General features: G+C 44.4%; 1 protein-coding gene across 7 annotated transcripts in view; it reads left to right on the top strand.

Annotated features, from left to right (window-relative positions):
• LOC144691007 (neuronal-specific septin-3-like) overlaps positions 1–27,855 on the top strand; it is a 414,475-nt gene that overhangs the window by 274,617 nt on the left and 112,003 nt on the right. For all 7 annotated transcript variants that reach the window (XM_078558980.1, XM_078558981.1, XM_078558979.1 and 4 more), the window contains one exon: positions 3,763–3,954. In XM_078558980.1, the coding sequence (XP_078415106.1) occupies positions 3,763–3,954 (192 nt within the window). The remainder of the gene's footprint in view (positions 1–3,762; positions 3,955–27,855) is intronic.

Below are 27,855 nucleotides of genomic sequence, written 5' to 3'. Positions count from 1 at the left end.
ATGGATTTTAGCAAGGCATTTGACAAGGTCCCACATGGCAGATTGGTCAGGAAAGTAAAAGCCCATGGGATTCAGGATAATGTGGCAAACTGGATAAAAGGTTGGCTTTGTAACAGGAAACAAAGGGTAATGGTCGATGGATGCCCTTGCGAATGGAAAGTTGTCTCAAGTGGTGTTCCACAGGTCTCGGTGTTGGGACCCTTGCTGTTTGTGTTATATATTAATGATTTGGATGTGAATGTGGGATCACGATTGGGAAATTTGCAGATGACACAAAGATTGGCCGAGTAGTGGATAGTGTAGAGGATAGCCATAATCTCCAAAACAATATAGATGGGTTGGTGGAGTGGACGGTAAAGTGGTAGATGGATTTTAACATAGAGAAGTGTGAGGTCATACGTTTAGGGAGGTCAAACAGTTACAGGGATTACACAATAAATGGGAATATACTAAGAGGGGTAGATGAAGTGAGAGATCTTGGCATACAAGTACACAGGTCCCTGAAGGCAGCAGTTCAAGTAGACAAGGTTGTAAAGAAGGCATATGGAATGCTCTCCTTCATTGGCAGAGGTATAGAATATAAAAGTAAGGATATAATGTTGGAATTGTATAAAACACCGGTGAGGCCACAATTGGAGTACTGTGTGCAATTCTGGTCACCACATTACAGGAAGGACGTAATAGCTCTGGAGAGAGTGCAGAGGAGGTTTACAAGAATGTTGCCAGGGTTAGAAAAGTGTAGCTACGAGGAGAGATTGGATAGGTTGGGATTATTTTACTTGGAACAAAGAAGGCTGAGTTGTAAAAAATTATGAGGGGAATAGATAGAATGGACGGGATAAAATTGTTTCCCTTGGTGGAGAATTCTAGAACCAGGGGACATAGATTCAAGATAAGTGGCAGAAGGTGTAGGGGGGACATGAGGAAGAACTTTTTTACGCAGAGGGTAGTGGGTGTCTGGAATTCACTGCCCAAGTTGGTGGTAGAGGCAGAAACTCTAAACTCTTTTAAAAAGTACCTGGATCTGCACCTGAAGTGCTGTAAACTGCAGGGCTAAGTGCCGGGTGCAGGGAGGTGGGATTAGAAAGGGCACCTGGGTGTCTTCGGGCTGGCATGGACAAGATAGGCCGAATGGCTTCCTTCTGTGCTGTAACTTTTCTACAGTTCTATGGTTCTATGAGGTGAATTTTTTTCACTCAGATGGTCCTAAGTCTTTGGAACTCTCTACCTGAAAAAAAGGTTGAAGCAAAGCCTGAATATTTTTAAGGTAGAGGTGGATAGATTCTTGGTAAGCAAAGGGGTGATAGGTTATCGGAGGTAGACGGGATGAGGATTTCAGGTTACTATCAGATCAGCCATGATCTTATTAAATGGCAGAGCAGGCTCGAGGGGCCGAATGGCCTACTCCTGCTCCTTGTTCGTATGCACTGAGGGAGTGCTGCAGTGTTAGAGGTGCCACCTTTTGAATGACCTGCTAAACTGAGGCCCCATCTACCCTCTCAGGTGGATGTAAAAGATTACATTGCACTATTTTGAAAAGCAAGGCAGTTATCCCAGTGTCCTGGCCAATACTAATCCCTCAACTAACATAATAAAAAAACAGATACCTATTCATTATCACACTGCTGTTTGTGGGAGCTTGCTGTGTGAAAATTGGCTACCACACTTCCTCCATTACAACAGTGATTACATTTCAATGGTACTTCATTGGCTGCATTACTCTTTTGAGAAGTCCTGAGACCATGAAAGGTGCTACAGAAATGCAGGTTGTTTTATTGTCCTGTTTCCATGGTAAATGTGTGGCCTTATACATTGGGCTATTCTTGAAGTCCTAGTTGCTATGAAAGATGTCCATCTCCAGTTTGTTCACTGAGTACTTCAATTCAGATTCTGATTTAAACAGTGTGGATGAATGGAGTTAAGCACTTGCCAACTATTACAGCAACCAGCTGAAGATTTCCTTCCCTGTTAAGCAGACAGAGTCAAAACACTGGGGCTTTAAAACGTGAAATTTATAGTGGGACTAAGTAGAGAAGCAGACTGAGGAGGTTGTGTTGCTAGGTAAAACTCGCAGGATATGTTTCATAGCGACCAATTTGTCCTGCTCCTTGGTTTCTTCGTTATGGAGTATCAATGGTAGAAGGAGAGGCCTGGGATTAGGGAAAAAAAATGAAGATTGACTAGCCTTTAAATACAAATCAAACGTTGGAAAATTATATAGTACAGTAGGGTATAACGAATCTCAACTGATGCACAAAGGCAGCTAAGGGAATGGAGATTTGATGTTGTGCAGATGTATTGTGAGTAGGATGAATAATTGTAGGGTGATTATGATGATTGCAATTATCGAGTATTCCTGACCAGTCTCAGAAAGGTACCAGAGTAGCTGATTATAAATAAAACTGATTTTTTTTCCCCATATAATGGCATCTATTCATGATTTTTTGAGGGAAAGTCTTAAAAAGCTTCAAAGTCCCTGTACCTCAGAAAAATAAATTGCGTCGTTACACCATCATATAAAAACATATTTAAAAATACAAATATATGCGAGGTAGACAAGTAGTTGTAGTGCAGTCCCCTTTCGTTGATGTATACTTTTAGGAACGTTAGGACCTAGGAGCAGAGAGACTTGCGCACAAAATCTAGACTAGGCACTACTGAAGGGAGTGCTGCTCTGTCAGAGGTGTCTGCCTCCTTAGATGAACGTAGAAGATCCCATGGCACATTTTGGAGAAGAGGTTATTCCAGGCATCCTGGCCAATTTTTATCTCTCAATCAACATCATTAAAAGGCCATTATCACATTGCTGTTTGTGTGCACCTTGGCTGCCATTGTTTTTACATTACCGCTCTTCAAAAGTACTTTATTGACTGTAAAATGTTTGGGATGGGTGGAGGTTGCGAGAGGTGCTATACAAATGCAAGTTCCTTTTGTTTATATTAATCCAGGGCTTATCCTTAACCACGGCTATGGCAAGGATTCCATAACACTTGCTTTTTGGAGCCCAGTGGATGAGAGAACTATTAACGAACAATACATTAATTCACATCAGTAAAAGGGAAAATGAAACTTATTCTCTATGTTGTTTGTACAGACTGTGAAGTGATACACCTAAATGAGAATTCAGGCATGACAGGACAAGCTTCTATGAAAAATGAATGGGCTTTTAAAAACCTGTACACTTAAATGGCCTGTACACTTAGCACGTTTCCCAGATATGTCAGTGTTGGAGTAACCCATATGCAAGATTTCCTAAGAACTAACTCTTTCTTTCTCTTGTTAATTTATGAAACATCTTACGACCCTCTTCAGCTGGAATCTCCTTCTGCCCAAATAGGGCAAAAACTGATCAAAGGCAGAATTACTCCTCATCTTGGTCCACCGCACCCATGTACATATGTATTACATATTTAAAAACTTAAGCCAAGTATGTTTGTAACGCGGCAAGGTACCAAGAGCTGCAGTGAGATTCAGAAGCCATAAACATTTTGAGCTTCACACTTGTGGTTTCTGAACATCATCTGTGCCTCATCTTCATTACTATATACAGGAATACTGCACCATAATTGACATTTTTTAAATTTGATGAAAAATGAGTAAGCCAATGGATTCAGGGGTCATTTCTTGTGGGCGTGTTCAGTACCTTGTAATGCATGTGCCTCGTACTCACTGTTTTGTTGACAACAGAGGAGGAACCCCCCCCCCCCCCCACCCCTTGTCATTACCGAATTACCGAATGCTTTTGCTCTATTTCTCTGCTAGGATTAGAACTGAAAGAGGTGAAAGCGAACATGGCGGAGAGAACGCAGGAGACTGGAGTTGTTTGCTCAGCAGAATTCAAGAAGGATGTCACTGGAAGAGATCTGTTTGGATATGTTGGGATTGAAGCAGTTCTGGATCAGATGAGGCGTAAAGCCATGAAAACAGGATTTGAGTTTAACATCATGGTCGTAGGTAATTATAACTGCGAGAGTCAAAGGGGAACATGCCCGATAAAGATGTATTTATCTCAACTGATTATTATGGAAATTGTGCAGTGTCCAGTTTCCTTTATGTATGTTTAATGTGGTTTATCTTGTAACCTTAATATGAAAGGCAAGAGTTATGTTCTTTCCAATTGAGGAAATAGAAATGGTAAAAAATGTCAAGATTGCAAACAAATCATTTATATTGTGAACTAATTGTAGACAGATGTGGCTTCTATCTTCTGGAGGCTTGATTTACAGATGGCCAGGCAGTTCCACTAAATGCACACTCTTTTGAGAATTTCCATATTCTATTTTGCCTCACATTGTTGCTAAAGCCGATAATAATTTTTCCAGACAAGCCTGTTAATGAAGACAGTACATCTTTATTTACATATTTACGAAGAATGGTAGTACTTAAGGAGAGACTGGCCATTTTTCCCTCATAACCAATGCAGTTCACTTAAATTAGAGAAACAACAGAATGTGTTCACACCAGGTGAGTTTACCTCTTCCACCCCACGCCTCAGCACAATATTTTACAGTCTGTCAAGTGAGAAGATGGCGGCAAAAACTATTTTATTTTGACCATTTTGATTCTTGCTCTAATAGACTAGCACTGTCCAATTGGATGGAAAACTAAAGGAGCAATCTTTGTACCAATTGATCTTTTTCTCTTTCTTAATTAATCCTGTCAACTGTGATGCTATGGCACAGGCGGGTAGCCATCTAAAGAATAGAGTATTTGTAAACATTGGAAATCTTCTTTTAGCACCATTGTGCTCCCATGACTTGTTAGCATTGAGCTTATAGTGGCTTTGGCTCTGAAGCAATAGAGAAAATTGATTGACAAGACATTGCAAAATATTTGCAGTACAGAAACAGGCCACTCGGCCCAACAGGTTCATGTTAGTTTTTGTGCTCCACATGAACACCCTCCCACTTTTCCTCATCTAACCCCACCAGCTTCACTTGCTTCATCTGGCTTCCCCTTAAATGCATCTGTGTTTGCTGCCTCAGCTATGCTTTGTGGTATTAAGAACAGAAAATGTTGGAAATACTCAGCAGGCCTGGCTGCATTTCTGGAGGGAAAGAAACTGAGTTAATGTTTCAGGTCATGCCACTGATCTGAAAAATTAACTGTTTCCCTCTTCACAGATGCTGCCAAATCTGCTGAATATTTCCAGCATTTTCTGTTTTTATTTCAGATTTTCAGCACTGTAGTATTTTGCTTTTGCACTACGCTTTGTGGCAGAGAGTTCCACATTCTAAACACACTCTGGGCAAATAGGTTTCTCCTGAATTCCTTACTGAATTTCTCAGTGTCACGACTCACTGGGGATGGTGCGCTGTAATATCAGGCCCCACTGCTCCCTGAGCCTCGACAAATGTGAAAAGTTTGGTCGACCCACTTAATTGTTTAATTTAGGTTAACAGAATCCAAGCACCAGGTTTGTAAACTTAATAAGTAACTAACTGTTTATTGAACAAATTGTCCTTAACCTGTGGCAAAAGAAAGAAATATGAACTGCTAATTGCTAACTCTATAACTTAAACTCTACCCCTTCTTAAATCCCTGTACACATATATACAAGACACACAAAAACATAGATTTTTAAGGGTGAGATAAAACATTTCAATAGCACCAATTCTGGAGTACAGGATTTGATGGGTTGATGTCTTCCAAATTCCTTTCAGTTCTTTGTTGATGACACGAGGGGGTCTTCAGTTAAGCACTTGCCTTTCAATGTCTCTAACAGTTAATTTCCCCTTTTCCTCTTGACAGGGGTTTTCAGAGAGAGAGAGCAGGTTGTAGAGATATGAGGAGAAAAAGCCAATTAGCTATTATTGTAAAATTATTGGAATCTAAAACACACAGGAGAGAGAGGTTTTAGATCTTTTTCCTTTCAAGATAGGAGCTATTCTGCTGCACTGCTCTCATATAAACCCTGGTCACCAGGTCAGGAGCCAATTCAAACATTGTTGCCAGGCAGTTCTCCATTAGATCAAACTCCTCCTTGGCACCATCCTGTCTTTCATGGCATGCTTTGTTCCAGAACAGCAACATTGTAGATATCCCTCACACTGTTCCAATATACAGCAACATTGTATATATCCTTCACCCTGCTCCAGTAGACATGTCCTTCAAACTGCAGCCATTGTAATTTTAATCTACAGCCCAACAGAAATAAAAAGATATGATCTTTACACTTGGTAGCTGTGTTATATCTATGGCCCCTCGTTTTGCTCTCCCCTGGGGAAACATTTTCCTTTCCTCTGCCCAAGCAAACCACCTTTCATAATCTTAAAGACCTTGATCAAGTCATCCCTCTGTCCTCTCTTTTCTGGAGAAAGGAGCCCCAGACTGTTTAATCTTTCCTGATGGGTATAATCTCCTCATTCTGATATCATTCTAGTAAATCTATTTTTGCACCTTGTCCAGTGTCAGTCCAGAGCGGCTAGCTCCTTTTTTTTCCCTTTTTATGGCAGGGCACGGACACAATGGGCTGAATGGCCTCTTTTCTGCAACGTTAATTTTCTATGGTTCTATGGCCGTGATATCCTTTTTGTAAAACAGAAAGCGGAAATGTTCACAGTTCCCCAAGTGTGGTCTAACCAAGGTTCAATACAAGTTTAACACTAGCCTCTTTACTTTCCAGTTTTATCATTCTAGAAATGAACTCTGGTGCTTTATTTGCTTGATTTTTGATTTTAACGGCCTCACTAACCTGTGTTAGCCTGTAAGCCACATTAGGATGAACAAGCCTACTCTTCCATTCGTCCATTCTATCCGCCTCGAACCAGTTGTGCTGCTGCAATGCAATCGCTGCTGAGATAGTGCAACAGGGGAGTGAGCAACTGACAGCTATAACTGCTGCCTCAGTCCGGCCATTTATAACAGATGCCAGGACGGAGATTTCCATCTGGATCCAATGGCATTTATGATGTATAGAGAAACCAACTTCTGTTCACAGAACTTACCATCAGCAGTCGAAACCTGTAGTGAGAGTGATTTAGAGCAGAACTGATTTTGATGGTTTACACTTCTGCGCTTTGTAATTCCTTTAAACTATTGTTTACCTCTTAATAGGATTGAAAATAAAATCCCTTAGCTGTAAAAGGTTTCTACCGCTGATGGTAAGACGTGAGAGCAGAAATATCTCGGTTGGTAGATGATCAATAGTAAGAGGGAAAACAAGGATTGCTAAGGCAGAGGTAGGATCCTGCAACAATGTTTAGAAAGTTTAAGAAACGTGAAGGAGAGTCGGGCAGTCCTGGTCAGATCATTAAACTTCTTCGTGCACCACAGCCAGTTCCTGCAGACATTGCTAATGGTATCGATGTTTTGACAGGCTCCAAGGGCATTGGTAACCCTTCAGTACCTTGTCCAGGAAAATTGTTCTTTTGTGACACCACAGAGTGAACGCCAGCAAACTATTTGACCATGAAGCCTATCACAACCAAAGCAAATGGAGTTCTCCCCGCCCAATGTCCATTTGCATGTATTATTTCCTGCTGGGATCACTGGTTGCTGATCAGGAGAGGGGATTTTGACTGCTTTCCCCACCCTCGCCCAGACTGCACAGTCCAATTATATCCAATAGCTGCCTAACTGGCAGCAGCTAACGGTAGCATAGATCAGAATCATCTGGCCAATAGGGCCCTGTTTAGGGAGCGCCTTGCCAACTGCTCCGTTGCTGAGGAATATAGTTTATAATATTGTTACTTATAATTACAATGCTGATCACGGAATAGTGGCTTAGCAATAGAGAACATGGGACTGGATTTTACGGCTGCTATTGAGCTTGTTAACGATCCAATTGTGCACAATTTCTCGCTGTCGGCCCCATTTCTTCGGACATCGGACTGATAAACTTTGGGAGTGCTTTACACCAGGAATGAAGAGGCAGCACAAGGATAGAGGAACAGGCCAGCCACCAGAATCTTGACTGCATGGAACAGCAGAGCCTGCTGGTGAAAGCACTTCGATGCTTTTCTGGCTTCATTGATGCACAGTTTTAAGCCTGACATAAGAAGTAAGGCGAGGTTGACAGGGGGCAGGGGGAGGCCTTTAAATTTGTAGCCGTGACCAACTTCCTGTTCATGGTGTAGTCCCTCCCCCACACGACATCCTCCCCCAGTTGGACGGAGCCCCCCTCCCCCACCCCCCTTGCCTTCCTGCCAGGTTGGAAGTCCCGATGTTTGATTCGCTGACCTGAGATGGCGGGGCCGGGAGCGAGCGGAGCCACTCGCTTACAGTCTCGCCTCCCTCCCCTCAGTGAAAACCATGACGGCCCAGCCCGTAGCTACAGGGAGAAGGCCCACATGCCATATGAGATCCAAATTCAGACTTCGCCTTCTTGAGATTCAAATTGAATAAGATCTGAGTTCGGCGATGATGATGATGATGATGATGGTGGAGCGCAGTTACCGCCTTGAAGAGGCCGTTGGGACATGAGCGCCTCAGACTTGCAGACACGGAACTGAAATTCCGTGGCACAGCTGTTTTAGGAGTTAGATGAACTCGTGGCCTGTTGTGTCCTCAATCATTGTATACAATACAGAAACTGCAAATGATCAGGGAAGAAACTGTTGTGTCATCCCTCCTGAGATAAGATACAAGCCGGGGGATGGGGTGGGAATGCTGCTCATTTCGAGGCCATTTCCCAGGAATTACAATATCTTGATTTACTGCAAGATTACTCTTGCATAACTGACAAACTCCAAGCACAAACTCAGTTACAGTGCATTATACTAAATATATAAAACAAATTTCTCAATGGGTCGGTGAGTTTAACCATTTAGTCTCTAAACCTCTCTGCCTCTCTATCTCTCTCTCTCCTCCTTCAGCAAAGTTTGTGGACACTTATTCCAATGTCTCTGCTTATGTGGTGCAGTGTTTGAATATGCTCCCTCTGGAGCACCTTGAGACGTTTTCCTATGTTAAAGGTGCTACACAAATGCAAGTTGTTAGTGCCTGAGCAATCGAGGCCAGGAGGGTATCGGTTTAAAATACCATTGCCGTCCCCATTCCTGCCTCCTGACGCTGATGAATTACCTGATCTTAGCATGGCTACAAGAACGCCCAACATCTCTGCGTTAGGAAGAGTTGCTCGGCAACCCGCCCCCACCTGCCCTAAGGCAGACTTCAGACTGGACCAGGCCCGATTCCCCCCCTTTGGTCTAATAGTTCATCGACATTAAGGCTCACACATGAGTAAGAGTCCCTTGCATGAGATATGAAAAGGGAACTGGTGTCTGTAGAACTGTGTCCCCAGTAACAACTTGAGCAGAATGAGTGGGTTGTCTTATGAGGAAAGGTTGGACAGGCTGGGCTTGTCTCCACTGGAGTTTAGAAGAGTGAGGGGTGATTTGATTGAAGTATATAAGATCCTGAATGGCCTTGACAAGGTGGATGTGGAAAGGGTGTTTCCTCTTGTGGGTGAGTCCAGAACCGGGGGCCACTGTTTTAAAATGAGGGGTTGTCCTTTTAGGACAGAGATGAGGAGAAATATTTTCTCTCAGAGGGTTGTGTGACTTTGGAACTCTCTGCCTCAGAAGGCAGGGGAAGTGGGCTCACTGAATATTTTTATGGCAAAGGTGGATAGATCCTTGTTAAGCAAGGGGATCAAAAGTTATCAGGGGGCAGATGGGAATTTAGAACTCGAAACACAAACAGATCAGCCATGATCTTATTGAATGGCTCAAGGGGCCGAATGGCCTTCTTCTGCTCCTATTTCGTTTGTTTGTATGTAAGTTCAGGAGTGAGGGAGAGGGAAGATTGCTGAGTGGGGGAAGAAAAGGAGTATTGAAAGTGTGTGATAGCGACTTGGCAGCACATTTTACACCCTGTCCAACTTCTTTTATTGTTGTTGACTTCAATGGGCAGGAAAATTGGGTGAGATAGAAAACAGGCTGACCATTCGCTATCACCCGGTGTGTGTGTTTACGCCCTAGATCAAATCCACCCTCAAGTGCCCTAAGTCACGGCAAGCGATTTACATCTTATTGACATGGGCCCACCTGATCTGCATTTAATCCAACGTTGCTGTTTCATGGAGGGACCCTGGACCATATGAATTTCAACCTGAAATGTAATCCTAGTTGAACCTATATTAAAAGCGGCTGGTTTAAAAACCTTAAGCCTCAGGATGTATTTCTCTGAATGTATTAGAAGTGCACAACTGTGGATTGAAACCAGGCTGCCCATACTAAAAAAATGCAAACTTCTAGGCTTGAAAACAGTGTTAACCCCAATGACTTCTTTCTGATTAACTCCCATCGAAATGTATTTAACCATCCTGGGATGTAGACCTAATGGACAGATTTTCAAACTCGTTGTGCTCCTGTTAACAAGTTCCGTACAAGATTCCCCTGATTAGTGTATTGTAATGGTGATGTTTTCACGTTGTTGAGGCAGCAACCATTTCTTAATGTGAAGTGAATGCTCTCAGCGACTGTAGACATCATCCAGTTGTCATGACAGCGCTAACTAACATTGTCGGCTCGAAATCAAAAGAGCATTGATGCAAATACAATCTGCAGGGATGATATGGCATTGATCATGGGATGAAAACGCAAAACGCTTTGTCAAAATAATAGAATGAGTTGGCAACACACCTGCACTCCTTTTATTTTAAAGCTGGGTAGTCTTCAGGGCTCCGGCGTTCTGGAACCTGTGTACAAAAGCAGTGTTGACAACCCACCCGGATTGTTTGGGAGCATCCTGGAATGAAGCATCAATTTTCTGGGAGAACTTTGCCATTTAAACTTTTCACCACTGAAGAAAACCCATTTCTCCTCTTTCCACCACTTTCCCCCCCTCCCCCCAACCCCCACCCCTCGCCGCCTGTCTGATTTGGATCACTGCCACAGAGAAGCCTCTGACTCAGCGACATCACCCCACTTCCACCCTCCCACCCCCTGCTGTTAGTATGGAGATGCACCCGCCTGCCCCACTGAGGATTGAATGAAACTGGGACAGGCTGGTATAGAAACAGTGAGGGGCGGACGGTGATAGAGAGGGAGAGAGGGAGAGGTATGCAGCGGGGAGAGTTGTGCAGGGTTGGGTTGCAAGAGAATGAGCAGCAGATTGGAGCAAGAAAGTGGATAACTCGGGCTGGCTGGGGGCTTGTGGATCGGGGCTGGAGGAGAGAGTGACTTGGGGTCAGGGAAGAGGGAGAGATGGGGGACTTGAGAGAGAGAAAGGGGCTTTGGAGGGTTGGAGGAGAGAGAGAGAGACTGAAACAGGAGTCGGTAGGGAGAGAGAGGCAGTTTTGGTGGATGGGGGGGGGTGATGCGTCGAAGGAGAGAGAGAGAATAGAGACTGAGCCTGGGAGAGAGAGAGAGAGAGAGAGACACACAACAGGAAGGCCGGGGCAGGAAGGGGAAATGGGGAATGTGGGTCGTGGATCTGAAGGATTGGTCGGGAGATTGTGGCTTGGTTGGGGATGGCGATGAACTGTTTGAACAATTGCAGCCCATGAATGGAGTGTATGGAAAACTGAGTGACTTGTTAGGCCATTTCAGAGGACAGTTAAGAGTCAACCACATTGCTGTGGGTCTGGAGTCACATACAGGCCAGATCAAGGATGGCAGATTTGCTTCCTGAAGGGCATTAATGAACCAGATGGGATTTTTCATGCCAAGCCAGTGGTTTGATGCTCACCATTGCTGTTAACTAGCATTTTAATTGCAAGACTTTTACTTAATTAACTGAATTTAAATTCCTCAGTCACTAGATCACTAGTCCAGGCCTCTGGATTATGAGCCCCGTAACATTAACATCGCCACCCTACAATAAATATATTGTGAAAGGTTACATCCACTGCTGGACAAATGGGGAATGAGGGGGCAGAGATGAAGATGGAAAAAATAATGGGCGTAAGTTATTCGTAGCTAGTTGGCTCAGATATTTTTTTACAAAGCTGGCTATTTCTGCTGTGAGAGGACAGCACCCTCTTAGGTCACTAAGAGAGGGCTTGAGGCCGACCAAGCAACCAATCAAAGTTATACCCTGAGTGGAACGCCTACCCTTTGAAGTGGGAAACAGGCAGCCCTCCCACACGCCTGTCTATTGCTAAGCTCTTTGGAATGGAGCACGCCCGGCCTCCCAGGTGTTGCAGGCGAGCTATTATCTCACAATGGCTTGGAGAGTTTGAGATTGTCCATACGCACCCTACCTTTATTTACCAGCTAACACTCCAGGTCATCACAGGAACCAGCCTGTCTTTCAAACTGCCAGGTTGTTGTTGTGAAAAGAGTGCCGAATTTAATCCCTCAGGAATATTATAGATTAAGAAATCCATGCAGATAAAAATCCAAATCATTGCAGTGTAAAATTCCCTTCTCTGCTATTTTAACAGAGGCATCGACCTATTTAATCCAAATCTAAAATTTAGTTGTCTTGCATCAGTTATTTCCCATTAATTCAAGGATTTGTGTACTATAAATCAATTGCTTTAAAAATCAGACCCTCAAAATGTATTACAGTATGGTTAGTGTAGATCTCCTGCATTGGCCTGTCAGCCACAGCACAGTATACTCTGGATCCCACTCCAGGCTGATACTCCAGTGCAGTACTGAGGGAGTGCTGCACTGTTGGAGGTGCCATCTTTTAAATAAGATGTTAAACTGAGGCCCCATCTGCCTGTTTGGGTAGATATAAAAGCATTATTTTGAAGAGTAGGGGAGCTATCCCTGGCGTCCTGACTAATATTTATCCCTCAATCAACATCAGAAAAAGAAAATGATTAACAAGTCACTATTGGATTGTTGTTTGTGGGAGTCTTGCAGTGCACTAACTGGCTGCTGTGTTTCCTACACTATAGCAGTGACTACACTTCATTGGCTCTAAAGCATTTTGAGACAGTCGATTATCATGAAAAGCGCTACATAAATGCAAGTCTTTCTTTTATCATTGTACTCTGGGCGCAGGAATAAAAGCAAGACTTGCCCTTATATAGCACCTTTCATGACAGCAGGGCACCTTACAGCCAATGAAGTACTTTTAAAGTGTAGTAACCAATGCAGGAAATAACGGACAATCCTGGTGATATAACCTGGTGTCAGATTGGGATTTAATTTGCCCATTGGATCATAAACCGCATCTTAATGCATGAGATATTATCCTTGTTTCAATTCCCCTCTTTCAGCACTTTCCAATACCTGAAACCTATTTGCTTCATTGATTTCCTGTGCTATTTCTCTTCTCTAGCGGGTTTTTTATAGGCAGCCTCTCAAATTGTAACCCTTCCCGGCTCACCCCACAGTATCGGCATCGACTTTTGCCTCCCTAACAAGTTCCGTTCTTCCTTCTTCTAGCTGATCCCCCTGTTCCTTTCTTCTGTATTTGTTTCATATACTAGCGACACGGTGCATCTCACCTAGAGGGACGGTAACCTGATTCGGGTAGTTACTCCAAACTGGTTTATTTACACTATGTGCACTACATACAAGGTGGGCAACTGAGTAGGCACATCTCTCCCGAGTGCTGCCTGTTCGGCCTGCTTGTACAGAGTCTCTAGCACTGATGCCGCTGTTACACCATAGCCTACATCACTCATTACCATAACTATTCTATTAACCCATTGCACTACAGTAACCATTACCTGCATTTTGGACTGAACTGTTTGGGTCGCCCAAGGGAAGTGGACTGGTAAATGAGGACAGTGTACCCACCCACCTTCACCCCCCCGCTCCCCACAATTTTACGAGGCATCAGGTGGATTGCCTTTCTATGGCCAAATTGAGGCTCGTCAGTGGGTAATTAATGCCCAATTAAGGGCCTCATCCCGTGATTATTGGGTGGTGGGAGAGGCCAGTACTTAACATGCAGCTGGCAGATTTAACCTTGAGAGCTGCTGGCCAGTTAAAGGAGAGAGGGTGCCTCTTGCAGGGCCCCCAGTGCCATTCAGAGGCCCCTCCCTCAACTTTGCCTCCCCACGTCCATCCTCCTTCCCCTGCCACCCGCTCTGCCCTGACCAACATGCCTGCCCGCTCCAGGGGCCTGTCAACCTGGCCCCGGTAAGATCCCGGACGTAACCCTGAATGTCCAAGTGCATTGCTGGACGCCATCTCCTTGGTGTACCTGCAGTGAGCACCGCTCCTGCTTGGAGCTGCTGATGTGCAGAGCTGTTGGTGTTCAACTGGCCAACGGCTCTATGAGGCGGAACCTCCTCCTGGAAACAGTTGCAAGTCCCACCTCATACAAATTAAAGGGTCATGGTCTTAAAAATTAAAGGAGGGCGAGCTGGCTAAGTGGAGGAGACCACCCCCGACATTTATGTTGGGAGTCTGCCCTCAGTGTCTAATGCAGCCCCTTATGTCTGTAAATTTCTTATATGAGCAAGTAAATTATAACACAAATTGTGAAGATTGAGAATAAAGAACGGTTTTGTTATAAATAGCGAACAAAAGAAATTTCCCCATAATAACAGATATATTTCACCACAATAAAAGAGCCCCCTGTATATGGAATATGAAAAGCATATGGAATACTTTCCTTTATTGGACGAGGTATCGAATACAAAAGCAGGGATGTAATGCTGGAACTGTACAAAATGCTGGTTAGGCCACAGCTGTAATTTTGCCCACAGTTCTGCTTGCCACATTACAGGAAGGGCATAATTGCTCTGGAGGGAGTACAGAGGAGATTTACAAGAATGTTGGCAGGGCTTAAAAATTGCAGCAATGAGGAAAGATTGGATAGGCTGGGGTCGTTTTCCTTGGAACTGAGGAGGCTGAGGGGTGACCTGATTTGAGGTCTACAAGATTATGAGGGGCCTAGATAGGGCAGACAGTAAAGACCTGTTTCCCCTAGCAGAGAGGTCAGTTGCCAGGGGGCACGATTTAAGGTGATTGGTAGAAGGATTAGAGGGGACGTGAGGAAAAACTTCTTCACCCAGAGGGCGGTGGGTGTCTGGAACTCGCTGCCTGCTTTGGTGGAGGCAGACACCCTCAACTCATTTAAAAGGTACTTGGATCTGCACCTAAAGTGCTGTAACCTGCAAAGTTATGGACCCAGTGCTGGGGGGTGGGACCGGAATGAGCAGCTAGTTTTTTATTTTTTATTTTTCGGCTGGTGCAGACACAATGGGCTGAATGGCCTCTTTCTGTGCTGTAACTTTTCTATGGCCTTATGGTTCTAAAAATGTATTGTGTTTATTTTATGGTTCAGTAGAATGTATGGACTTAAGATCATGATGTAAATTGTAGTAATTACTACTGAGAAAAGCTTCAGCAATTCATGGTGTAACAATAGGTTTTATGTTTACCTTGGGATTTATCACATTGGTTTCACTTTCCACATTGAAGATTTCCCATGTCTGCAGTTTCTGTTTCTTGATACATTTGGTATCTGCTGTTATGAATGAGAGCTTTCTTAAAACACTTTAAATGATATATTTGCAATTGTTAATGTTGCTGAGTTTGTCAGATTTTCAGAAATTTTCAAAACACTCTCAACTTTCCGGACCCCATATGGTCTGCAAGATACCTCATAAATTTTTCTAACATATTCCATCACATCCCATATGACAACCGGAAATCCTGTTTAATAGAGGAAGTCATCTTAAGACTGTCTTTGATGAGATCAATTTACCCTTAAGGTAAACGCTTCCCTTGGGAAAATTACGTTGACCTTAATAGTTAGACCTAATCAACATAGTTGACCCCGCCAGCTGGAGGGCAGACTAAACTTTTCGAGCTGGATCTTCTAAAGAAAGCTGATACTTAAAGGCCAAGGATTCAAAAAAAAGGGTTCTCTTTTTCAAAAGTAATTTTATGTTGGCTTTTCAATTTTGCTGGAATCAAAAATGTTTCCCTACCCAATAAAATCTGAAACTTCACAGTATCGCAGTATCTTTACAGTGCAGAAGGAGGCCATTCTGCCCATCGAGTCTGCACTGACTCTCTAAAAGAGCATCCCGCCTGGTCCCACCCTCCTGCCTTGTCCCTGTAACCTCGCTCATTCTCTCTCCTTTCTCAGGTCGCAATCCAATTCCCTTTTGAATACCTCGATCGAACCTGCCTCCACCACCCTTTCAGGAAGTTTGTTCCAGACTCCAATCACCCTCTGGGTGAAAAGGTTTTTCCTCACATCACACTTACGCCTTTTGGCAATTACTTTGAATCTGTGACCTCTAGTTCTTGATGCTCTCTTGAGTGGGGACAGTTGGCTTTTCCAAAGAATTACCAGCACAGAAAAAGCCCAACAGGTTCATGCCAGCTTTTAGGCTCCACACGGGCCTCCTAATATCAATGCTGCACTTAAGAGTTGGTCACCTTCCCTTCCAATGCAATGAATCTCTGAATGTTTTACCTTGTCGGTGGGGGTATAAGGAAGAGGTGGGGGCAGGGTTTGGATATGGGTAGGTTGGGTTTGGAGTTCGCGGGAGGGCACATATTTTGTGCAGCTAGGAGACAAAACAGTCTTCTTTCAGAACCATTTGGTGTGTATTTCTTCTGTGCTTCATCCTCTGTCTGCAGAGGTGGCGGGTGGGGAAGGCATTTCCATGCCACGTATCCTCCGTGTGGCCTCACGGAAGGTCTCGGCCTTCTTTTGGCTCTGTTGGTTCTGATGCCTCTCCCCCCTTTTTTTTCCCTCTAGCCATAGTCTGTTCCTTGTCTCCAAGTTGCTCTCCTTGGCACATTGTTTCCCCATCTGCTGTCATCTCTGTGAATCTGTGCATTCCTCAATATGTCATCACCTAGAATGTTTTCAAAAGCTACAACTGAAATGTTAGGAAATAAGCCCCTTGTCGAGGTAAAATCCGAATACATTGAAGGGAGTAAAACTCCCCCCATAGCCTCAATGGTTTCTCCGGCCTTTCTAGATGCTGCTCCACCTATCCCGAAGGGACTGATAAGTAGCATAATGCTAGGCGTCTGCCTCAGTTTCTCTGTCAAAGTTCGTGTGAACAGCTTTACTCCATTTTTTTTTTCTCGCTCACCCTAAGGGAGACACCAGAACCTCACTCGCAAGAAGGGTCACCAACTGGAGGGCACAAATTTAAAAGGATGGGCAAAAAGAACCAGAGGCATCACGAGGGGACATTGCTTTTTCAGCAGCACGCTGTGTTCCGGGAATGCACTGCCTTAAAGGGTGGCGAAAGCGGATTCAGTGGTAACTTTCAAAGAGAAATTGGATAAATACTTGAAGGGGAAAGACCTGCAGGGCGCATGGGGAAAGAGCAGGGGGAATGGGACTAATTGGATTGCTCGATCAAAGAGCTAGCATAGACGCGATGGGCTGAATGTTTTTCCTCCGTGCTGTCTCACCCTATGAACTCCTTGCAACGAAGTGGCTAAGATCAAGAAGTCAGGAACTCAGGGCTTGAGCCTGACTCAGGCCGCATTTCCCTATCAAATTCAATTTAATTCAGCTTTCCAAAATCTTTAAACCTGAGGGAGTGTTTTATGCAGATGCTTTCTTCGCAATGAGTTTGTTAAAGTTGTAGCAACCGCAGATAGTCATTTTCTTTGACAGGCTGTTGCTGTGGTCTAACAGTGAGCTGCCCTGTGGTGTCGCTGCCATCACTTTTTTCACAGAACGAATTACCCATCTCAGTTGGATTGCTGGGCATCGAGATATTACCCAGGGTGGGTACATCCCCACACGGGAGGGAAGTAAGTCAAAGGATGAGCTGATTAAGGTGACTCCTGGGCACCGCCTAGTGACCAGAGGCAGAGGAGAAATAGTGAGAGCTTAAAAGGTGTGACAGGAGTTACACAAAACGAACTGCTCCCAGGCTCCTGCTGAAAATATTCGGCGGTCAGCTGCGAGTTATGCATCTTTGATTCTCCCCAGCAGCAAGGCTGAGATCAGGAACTCGGGCAAGGAAGGCAAACCTGCACCCTACAATCGTCACATAGCACACAGAAGGAGGCCATTCGGCCCATCAAGTTCTGTACCAGCTCTTTCAAAGAACAATCCAGTTGGTCCCACTCCCCCTGCTCTCATCCCATATCCCTGCAATTTCTTTTTCTCATTCAAGTATTTATCCAGCTCCAGTATTATCCAGCTCCAGTTGAACCTGTATCCACCACCCTTTTCAGGCAGGGCATTCTAAATCCTAAACACTTGTTATGTAAAAAAAAAATGATTTGGTCATTTCGCTTCTGGTTCTTTTGTCAACCTCTGTAAATCTGTACCCACTAATTATCAACCCTTCAGCTGTTGGAAGCAGTCTCTCTTTATTTACTCTATGTAAACGCTTCATGATTTTAAACCCCTCTATCAAATCTTCCCTTTGCCTTCTCTACTCGAAGGAGAACAATCCCAGCTTCTCCAGTCCCTCCATCTTACTATAACGTTCACCTTTAAAACCATTTTAGTAAATCTCTACAGTCTTCACATTGTTCCTAAAGATTGATGCTCAGGATTGAGCACAATACCGCAGCTGCAGCAGAACTGGTGCTTTATGTTGGCTTAGCTTAACTTTTGTACCCCCTGGCCGGAATTTTCCAGCCCCCCCCCTCCTACGCCCATGGGATCCTCCGGTCCCTCCGACGTGAACGGAGATTTCAGTGGCTCACCGGCACTGCCGCAGGGGTACCCGCCACAGGGCGGGTGGAAAATTCCGGCTACTGCCTCTCTTATTTTTTAATTGGTTTTATGTTGCCACCTTCAAAGATTTGTACGCAGGCACCCCTCAGGTCTCTCTGTTCTTGAGCCCCCCCTTTCAGAGGGTAACATTTTAGCTTGTGCTGTCTTCCTCAGATGTACCGTCTTGCACTTTCCTAACTTGAATTTGATCTGGCGTGTGTCAGCCCGTTCTGCCAGCCTGCTGATGTCCTCGCTACGCGACACATTTGCATCGCTGCGACGTTGTACTGTTACAGCGAACTTTGTATAGTTTTACCACAGGCTTTACACATCCTTGCCAAACTTCCTTAACCAATGCCAGATGTCTCCTCAGTGATGCCACCGGTTCAGTCTCTCAGACGTAGAGCAGAATTTTCCCGGCCCTGTTGAGGCGGGAAGGCCAGGAAAATAGCCGGGAGCAAGGCAGCAGGCAGCCAATCTGTATGTTTAAGGCCCCCAGTTAGGGGCCATTTAAAATGCCCACAAGTGCTGGCTGGCGTCCGCCCCGCCCCCACCCGCAACATGCGGAGATTGCCAGCTTAAGAGAGACAGCCATCCTGCAGCACTCTGGGGTGACCATGGGAGCCAGACACCCAAAGAGAGGGCCATGTGCAGGAAAGGCAGCATTCTCTGCCCAAATGCTGCCGCTGCAGGGGTTTCCCCCACCACCACCCCCAGATCGGAAGGTTGGCCCTCTAAAAATGTTAATTATTTTGATCCCTCCAAGGGCACCTCCATTTTGACGCACCCTCACACCCCCCCACCTACCCCAGCAGCACCCACCTCTCTCACTGCAGCTGCTGAGGCTCTAGAGCTGCCAGCCCTGTGATTGGCCCGGCAGCATCCAGAGCCCACCTGGTGTCCTTAAAATGCGCAGCTGATCAAAGATGCCACCCCTGGGGAAAATAGCACCCCCTGGCCTGTCTCCTGGGCAAGTGCAGGCTCGGGACCCCATTTGTCCCGACGCAGGGTCCCAAGGCCAGCGGGAAAATCCCGGTGTGTTTAATTGCAATTTCTAACAAAATAATTGGAATACCATTTTGTAACTTTGTGTGATTAAATTTACATGAAGAAAAAATGTGTCACATTATGTATCAGTAATCAGCAAGGAAAGCTGGTCACAAGGTTAGAGTCACAGAGTGAAATAGTACCACAAACATGCTGCAGGATTTTTCCATTTAAAAGCACACACAATCACGATCTTAGTTAAGTGATTGTTAATGTTATTAATGAGACGTTGCATTGTTTAGCTGAATTTACTAAGCTGAAGTTTTTGTATAGGCTTGATGCATGTGCTCTTTTAGCTGTTATAATTTTATTGCAGTTGGAATCGCGTGGATGACGGGATTGTAGGTTCACCAAGGCAAGGTAGAGGGAAATTGGAGATTGGTTTGGAGGAATAGTGATGTTTGCTCTCCCTCACAGATGGTACTCATCTGACACATTGTAAGCAATCGCTTCATTTGGCCCTAATGGTTCTGATTTTTATGAGCTGCAAAGGACAGATGGCTTTTTCCCTGTAGCCCCAAGAATCTAACAGAAAAGTTTGTGCTTGTTTTTTAAACTGAGGTATCAAAATTTCCTGTGAAATCACAGAGGTCCTTGGAACAGAAATCAAATCATATACCATCACTGCATCAAATCACATACCATCACTGCATCTGATCATATACCATCACTGCATCTGATCATATACCATCATTGCCTCAAATCATATACCATCACTGCACCTGATCATATACCATCACTGCCTCAAATCATATTCCATCACTGCATCAAATTGTATACCATCACTGCATCAAAGCACATACCATCACTGCATCTGATCATATACCATCACTGCCTCAAATCGTATACCATCACTGCCTCAAATCGTATACCATCACTGCCTCAAATCGTATACCATCACTGCCTCAAATCGTATACCATCACTGCCTCAAATCGTATACCATCACTGCCTCAAATCATATACCATCATTGCCTCAAATCATATACCATCACTGCCTCAAATCACATACCATCACTGCCTCAAATCACATACCATCACTGCCTCAAATCACATACCATCACTGCCTCAAATCACATACCATCACTGCCTCAAATCGTATACCATCACTGCCTCAAATCGTATACCATCACTGCCTCAAATCGTATACCATCACTGCCTCAAATCGTATACCATCACTGCCTCAAATCACATACCATCACTGCCTCAAATCGTATACCATCACTGCCTCAAATCGCATACCATCACTGCATCAAATCATATACCATCACTGCATCAAATCACATACCATCACCGCAACTGATGATATACCATCACTGCCTCAAATCGTATACCATCACTGCATCAAATCATATACCATCACTGCATCAAATCACATACCATCACTGCCTCAAATCATATACCATCACTGCCTCAAATCACATACCATCACTGCCTCAAATCACATACCATCACTGCCTCAAATCACATACCATCACTGCATCAAATCACATACCATCACTGCCTCAAATCATATACCATCACTGCCTCAAATCATATACCATCACTGCATCAAATCATATACCATCACTGCATCAAATCACATACCATCACCGCAACTGATGATATACCATCACTGCCTCAAATCGTATACCATCATTACATCTGATCATATACCATCACTGCATCAAATCATATACCATCACTGCATCAAATCATATACCATCACTGCCTCAAATCATATACCATCACTGCCTCAAATCACATACCATCACTGCCTCAAATCATATACCATCACTGCCTCAAATCATATACCATCACTGCCTCAAATCATATACCATCACTGCATCAGATCATATACCATCACTGCCTCAAATCGTATACCATCATTGCATCTGATCATATACCATCACTGCATCAGATCATATACCATCACTGCCTCAAATCATATACCATCACTGCATCAGATCATATACCATCACTGCCTCAAATCGTATACCATCATTGCATCTGATCATATACCATCACTGCATCAGATCATATACCATCATTGCATCTGATCATATACCATCACTGCATCAGATCATATACCATCATTGCATCTGATCATATACCATCACTGCCTCAAATCATATACCATCACTGCATCAGATCATATACCATCACTGCCTCAAATCATATACCATCACTGCATCAGATCATATACCATCACTGCCTCAAATCATATACCATCACTGCATCAGATAATATACCATCACTGCATCAGATCATATACCATCACTGCCTCAAATCGTATACCATCATTGCATCTGATCATATACCATCACTGCATCAAATCATATGCCATCACTGCATCAAATCATATACCATCACTGCATCAAATCATATACCATCACCGCAACTGATGATATACCATCACTGCCTCAAATCATATACCATCACTGCATCAGATCATATACCATCATTGCATCTGATCATATACCATCACTGCCTCAAATCATATGCCATCACTGCATCAAATCATATACCATCACTGCATCAAATCATATACTATCACTGCATCAGATCATATACCATCATTGCATCAGATCATATACCATCACTGCATCAAATCATATACCATCACTGCATCAAATCATATACCATCACTGCATCAGATCATATACCATCACTGCATCAAATCATATACCATCACTGCATCAAATCATATACCATCACTGCATCAGATCATATACCATCACTGCATCAAATCATATACCATCACTGCATCAAATCATATACCATCACTGCATCAGATCATATACCATCACTGCATCAAATCATATACCATCACTGCATCAAATCATATACCATCACTGCATCAATTCATATACCATCAAGTGTACCATCAAGTAAAGCAAGTGGACAAGTACGGAAATAAAAGTTGTGTCACAGAGGTGTAAATGGCAACAGCAGAAGCATTACCAGCACCTGTGATCTGAACTGGAAGCTGTGGCTATGATCTGAAATTGTTGAATTGTTGGCTGTTATGTCTGGAAGTTTGTAAAGTGCAATCCAGCCAAATGGGACTCCTGTCCTTTGCTGCTAGAACCACTACTGAAGGAGCTTAATTCAAGGTGTCACACCAGCAACTGGATTAAATTATAGTTCAGAATTCCTGCTCAGCAACATTTAGAAGCTCACAGGCCAGATGCTTTCTGGAGCCCTACCCAAGGCTTTCAAATTGCAATGGAAACGAAGCCATTCCTGAGCCACAAGGGTCCAGATTTGTGTGGATCCATTGGTGTTTTATTGCATTTGACAGTTTTCAAGAAGATGCCTTTTGATCAGAGCATGAAATTTGCAGAGCATTCATTGCCTCCTTTTCTAGTGAAGAATCCAGACATTTAAATGCCAGATCTTTGAGTGCCAGCCCTTGGGATAGGAGAGACACTCGGAGGTTTATTAAATAATTACTTAATCCAGTGCTTCAGACTTGATGTGAAATTTGATTAACGCTGTAAGACGTAGTCAGCCACAAGTCTGTGTTACATTTCTAGGAGCAGAAATGGCATGTGTACCCCATTGGAAAACTTTTTCAGTTCACTTGCATGTGGAATTTTCAAACCTCCATGGGCATTTGGTGGCTCCTCCAGCATTTAAATCGACCTGATTTCCTGCTCCCAGACGCAGTGACGATGTACCTAGAAGTGCTGGAGCACGATTTGCATTACACAATTAATATAGGGCAAACCCCAATGAAGCACACCAAGCCCCAGTCACTTTAATAATGACTTACCGCACATTGCAAGAAAAAGGCTGAATGGTTCCCAAGTCACCATGCTGTGCCAGTCGTGATGAAGCTGGTTGGTGTGAAAGCATGAGGTGCTGCCAGCAAGAGCAGGTGCATTTAGCATGGACCAAACCTTCTGCAACGTACCCAATCTTTTCCTAATTGCAAGAAAACCATGGGCAGGACTTTGCCCCCGCTGAGCGGGTGAGCGGGCCTGGGAGCGGTTGCGAAGCCGCCCGCTGCCCGCAATTGGGCCTTGACATGGATGTCACGCTGGCTGGCTAATTACCTGCCTCAGGGCGCTGAAGATTTTTATCAATATAAATAAAGGGCAGAATATTGCCGTCGGCGTGTGCGGGCGGGCCTGACACACCGACGCGTAAGATGGTGCGAGATGGCGTCGGGCGTGCGTCATTTCGATATCGCGTTTGGCGGGCGCTCGCCGAAGGCAGCTGCATGCCCACCGAACTGCCAACGGCCTATTAAGGCCACTAAGAAAGTAATTTACCTGATTAACAGCGCTGCCCACCCAACCTTAAGGTTGGCAGGCAGGTGAAGAGCCCAAGCGGCCGTCGCATTTTGCAGGAAACCTCATCCACGGGCGGGAGGAGGTTTCCTGAAGGTTTTATAAAAATTAATAAATGAGTTTGGTAAACTTCACAAACATGTTCCAGCTCATGAGGGGGCATGTATAAATATTTTTTTTACTTTATTATTTAAAAACGTTTATTATGTACTTAAACTCCCTAAGGCAGCTCCGTGCCTCGGAGATTGCTGCGCTCTTTCATGCGCATGTGTGAAGGAGCACAGGCCCTGACTCTCCCTCCTACCCCCGCCCGCACAGTAGCGCTGGGCACCACCAGCTGCATGTTACGCCCGTGTAAAATGGCGATGCACAGCCGATCGTAGGCGGCAAACAGCTCCACGCCCACTCCCGCCCAGCCCACCCAACATAGGCAAGAATCTACCCAAAGAATTTTAAAATAATGAAAACATGTCCCCTCATGTGACTCTGTCAGGACATGTGAAATATGAGTGATAAAAGTTGTTTTTTAATCACTGGATGGAACCTCATCCCACCCACGGATGAGGTTTCGCCTAAAATGCAAAGGGCGCTTGACCTTTTCGCCTGCCCGCCAACCGAACGGTTGGACGGGCAGCGAAAAATTCCAAACAATTTGTTGTTTAAGGGCCTTAATAGGCTGCTTAATTGTCGCCGGGCGCGCTGCCAACTCCCTCGCGCGCCCACCGATCCGAAATATCGCACGAGTGCGCGATGACGTCGGGACCTTCGCCCGACACCATCGCACGTCATTTTACGCTCGTTCGGGTGGGGAACGCGCCAACGGTCCCAGGTCCCTGGGGTAAACAAATAATTTCATCTCATCAAGTCATTCTGCACTAATGCACAATCCTACATGAGCCAGCCAATGAGTGTTGGTGAGGCAGTCAAATCTCTTCCCGGTTGTGTATTAATTGTCCGTGGCATCTATCCTTCTGATTTTGTCATTGTGATGTTGCTAAAAGTCGGGTTTGTAAGCAATTGATGAATCCGGTACCCAGAATTGCCCTGTGTGGCGATGATATTAAAGTTAGACTGAAGTAGGTGCTCGGCGCTTATCTTACAACGAGGTATAATCTTACGTTCAGGTGAATCACTATTGTTAAATCAAGTTAAATCTCCAGATTAGCAGCTTGAAAGAATTATTATTTGACATTTTTGTGGAAACAAAGTTGGACCTCAGGCTAAGTTAGCAATATTTTCCACAAGTTGTAAGATTTAATTTATGACATGACATTTTCCAGCAACAAGAAGGTTTGTGTTGGCAGTGTTGAATTTTGCAATTGAAGTAATCAGGGGAGACAGGGTTCCAGGTAAAATGTAAAGTTTTCTTTTATGTGTGATTTTTTTTTTAACAAAGTGGTAGCTGGAGAAGGATCACTTTGAAACTAGAGTGCTCTGTTAATGTTGTGCCTTGATGGCACTCTGATGAGTCTTCATAACAGTAAAAGGAACATAGGAGCAGGGATAGGCCATTCGGCCCATCAAGCCTGCTCTGCCATTCAAACAGATCACGGCTGATCATGTTCTTCTTATTCGTTCATGTGATGTAGGTGTCACTGGCTGGGCCAGCATTTATTGCCCATCCCTAATTGCCCCTGAGAGCTGAATAGCTTGCTAGGCTATTTCAGAGTCAACCAACTTGCTGCGGGTCTGGAGTCACATGTAGGCCAGACCAGGTAAGGACGACAGATTTCCTTCCCTAAAAAGCATTAGTCAACCAGATGGGTTTTTACGACAACAGTTTCATGGTCATCATCAGACTTTTAATGCCAGATTTTTTTTTTATTGAATTCAAATGACACCATCTGCCATGGTAGGATTCGAACCCAGAACATTACCCTGGATATCTGGAGCACTGGTCCAGTGACAATATCACTACGCCTCCCCACCATCTATCCCCACACCGTTTTCTCCCACTATCCCCATAACCCTTGATGTCATTTGTATCCAGAAATCTATCAATTTCTGTCTTGAGCATTTTCAATGACTGAAGGGAGAATTTTCTCCCCATCGGTGGAGGCTGAGTGGGAGTGGGTGCGGGTAGGCGCGCAGCCGATCGCTGCCTGCGATTGGCTGCGCACCGCCATTTTACGTGGGCGGGCCAATTAAGGCCCGCCCAGCATGACGCACACCCAGAAGCACTGAGCGCTCCCTGTGCGGGCGGTGGGAGGAGGCTGAGTTGGGGTCTGCATGCAATAGAGTGCAGAAATCTCCCTGAGGCTCAGAGCTGCCTCAGGGAGATTGGTTTGATTATGAAAAATTTAAATAAAGAAAAACAAAATTATTCAGACATGTCCCCTCATGTGACAGTGTCACGTGAGATGGGACATGTCAATGAATTTTAATAAAAATTTTTATTCAGTTTATAAACATTTCACGAAACCTCATCCTGCCCATGGATGACGTTTCATGATAAATGCGAAGGCCGCCTGGGCTTTTTGCCTGCCCGCCAACCTTAAGGATGGACGGACGGGCAGCCCAGATAACCAGCTTAATAGGCCTTTGACAATTCAGCGAGCACGCCCGCCAAACTGAAGATCTGAATGATGCGCAGTGACGTCGGGACACACATCATTTTACACGTCGGTGAGCGGGGCCCACCCCTGCATGCCGACCAGAAGATTCGGGCTTGAGTTTCCGCAGCCCTCTGGGGTAGAGAATTCCAAAGATTCACCACCCTCTGAGTGAAGAAATTCCTCCTCCATCTCAGCCTTAAATGGCCTAACCCCTTATTCTGAGTCAGCATCCCCTGGTTCTCGAGTCACCAGCCAGAGGAAACAATGCCATTTGCAGATGATGGCTGTTGTGTCATTTTCTTTGTGTTAAATGGCTATGGTAGATGCACAAGAAAAGGTTTAATTACCCTTATATTCAAATACTGTTCACCCTTTCCCAATAAACAGGTCACATTGAAGTTTGATGACTTTAATGTGTTCGTATATTGAGAAGTCTTTCGATTCTCGCAGGTCAGGGCACGTCTTTTGGACGTGTTATGCAGCAATCTTTGTTGAGTTAGAGAGTGGCCTGGCTTTCATAACTGATCCAACCCACTTGAGGCTGTACTGTAAAAAAAGATTAATCGTATCACATTACTGTGAACCTTGTAACGTTCATAGCTAACAGGTGTTCAGGTTATCTGAGTTTATGCAAAAGGAGTGAAAGGTTCATGCACATCTTTTATAATTATCATTATTTACATATACAGTAATTCCTATGAAAACATCTAAGTTGATAAATTGGCGACAGAGTTACATGGCAGGAATTCTGTCAAATGACTCTGCTGATGTTGAAAATTGGCTGGCTGAAGCGGCTGATTGATAGTCCGATTAAACCACAGGTTTTTGCATTCATTCAGCATGGTTTTTTAAAGTTGTATCCGTGTCCAGGTTTCACTGAAACTAGGAAGTGAAACTGCCAAACTGAGGAGGCATTGCATTTTGGTGAGAGGTGCCTCAAAGAGGTGACCTGGCGTTAAAAGCAACCAATGTGAAGCCAACTTTCTCAAGGACCCAGATAAAAGCAAAATACTGCGGATGCTGGAAATCTGAAATAAAAACAGGAAATGCTGGAAACACTCGGCGGGTCTGACAGCATCTGTGGAGAGAGAAACAGAGTTAACGTTTCGAATCCATCCGAGTGAAGAAGGGTCATGCGGACTCGAAACGTTAACCCTGTTTCTCTCTCCACAGATGCTGTCAGACCTGCTGAGTGTTTCCAGCATTTCCTGTTTTTATTATAAAGGACCCAGGGTGGTTCATTGAACGTTATAAACCTGGCTGGTTCTAAAGGAGTTTGAAAAGAGTTAACTATCCCATTTGGATGCTGATGTGTGGATCCCTGTGCATGCAAGCAGGTATAACTGATCGGAAAGTTTTGCAGATCCTGGTAAATAACTCCCTGTTGTTGACTCTACAATGTTTTGTACTCCCTGTACAGCACCATCACAGAAGCAGAATGACGATCCTTAAATTAGCTGCCAGT

This window comes from Cetorhinus maximus, chromosome 15 (genome assembly GCF_964194155.1).
Source record: "Cetorhinus maximus chromosome 15, sCetMax3.hap1.1, whole genome shotgun sequence".
NCBI classification, from domain to species: domain Eukaryota; kingdom Metazoa; phylum Chordata; class Chondrichthyes; order Lamniformes; family Cetorhinidae; genus Cetorhinus; species Cetorhinus maximus.
Note: the sequence above shows the minus strand (reverse complement) of the source record. Positions and strands in the feature narration are given on the sequence as shown.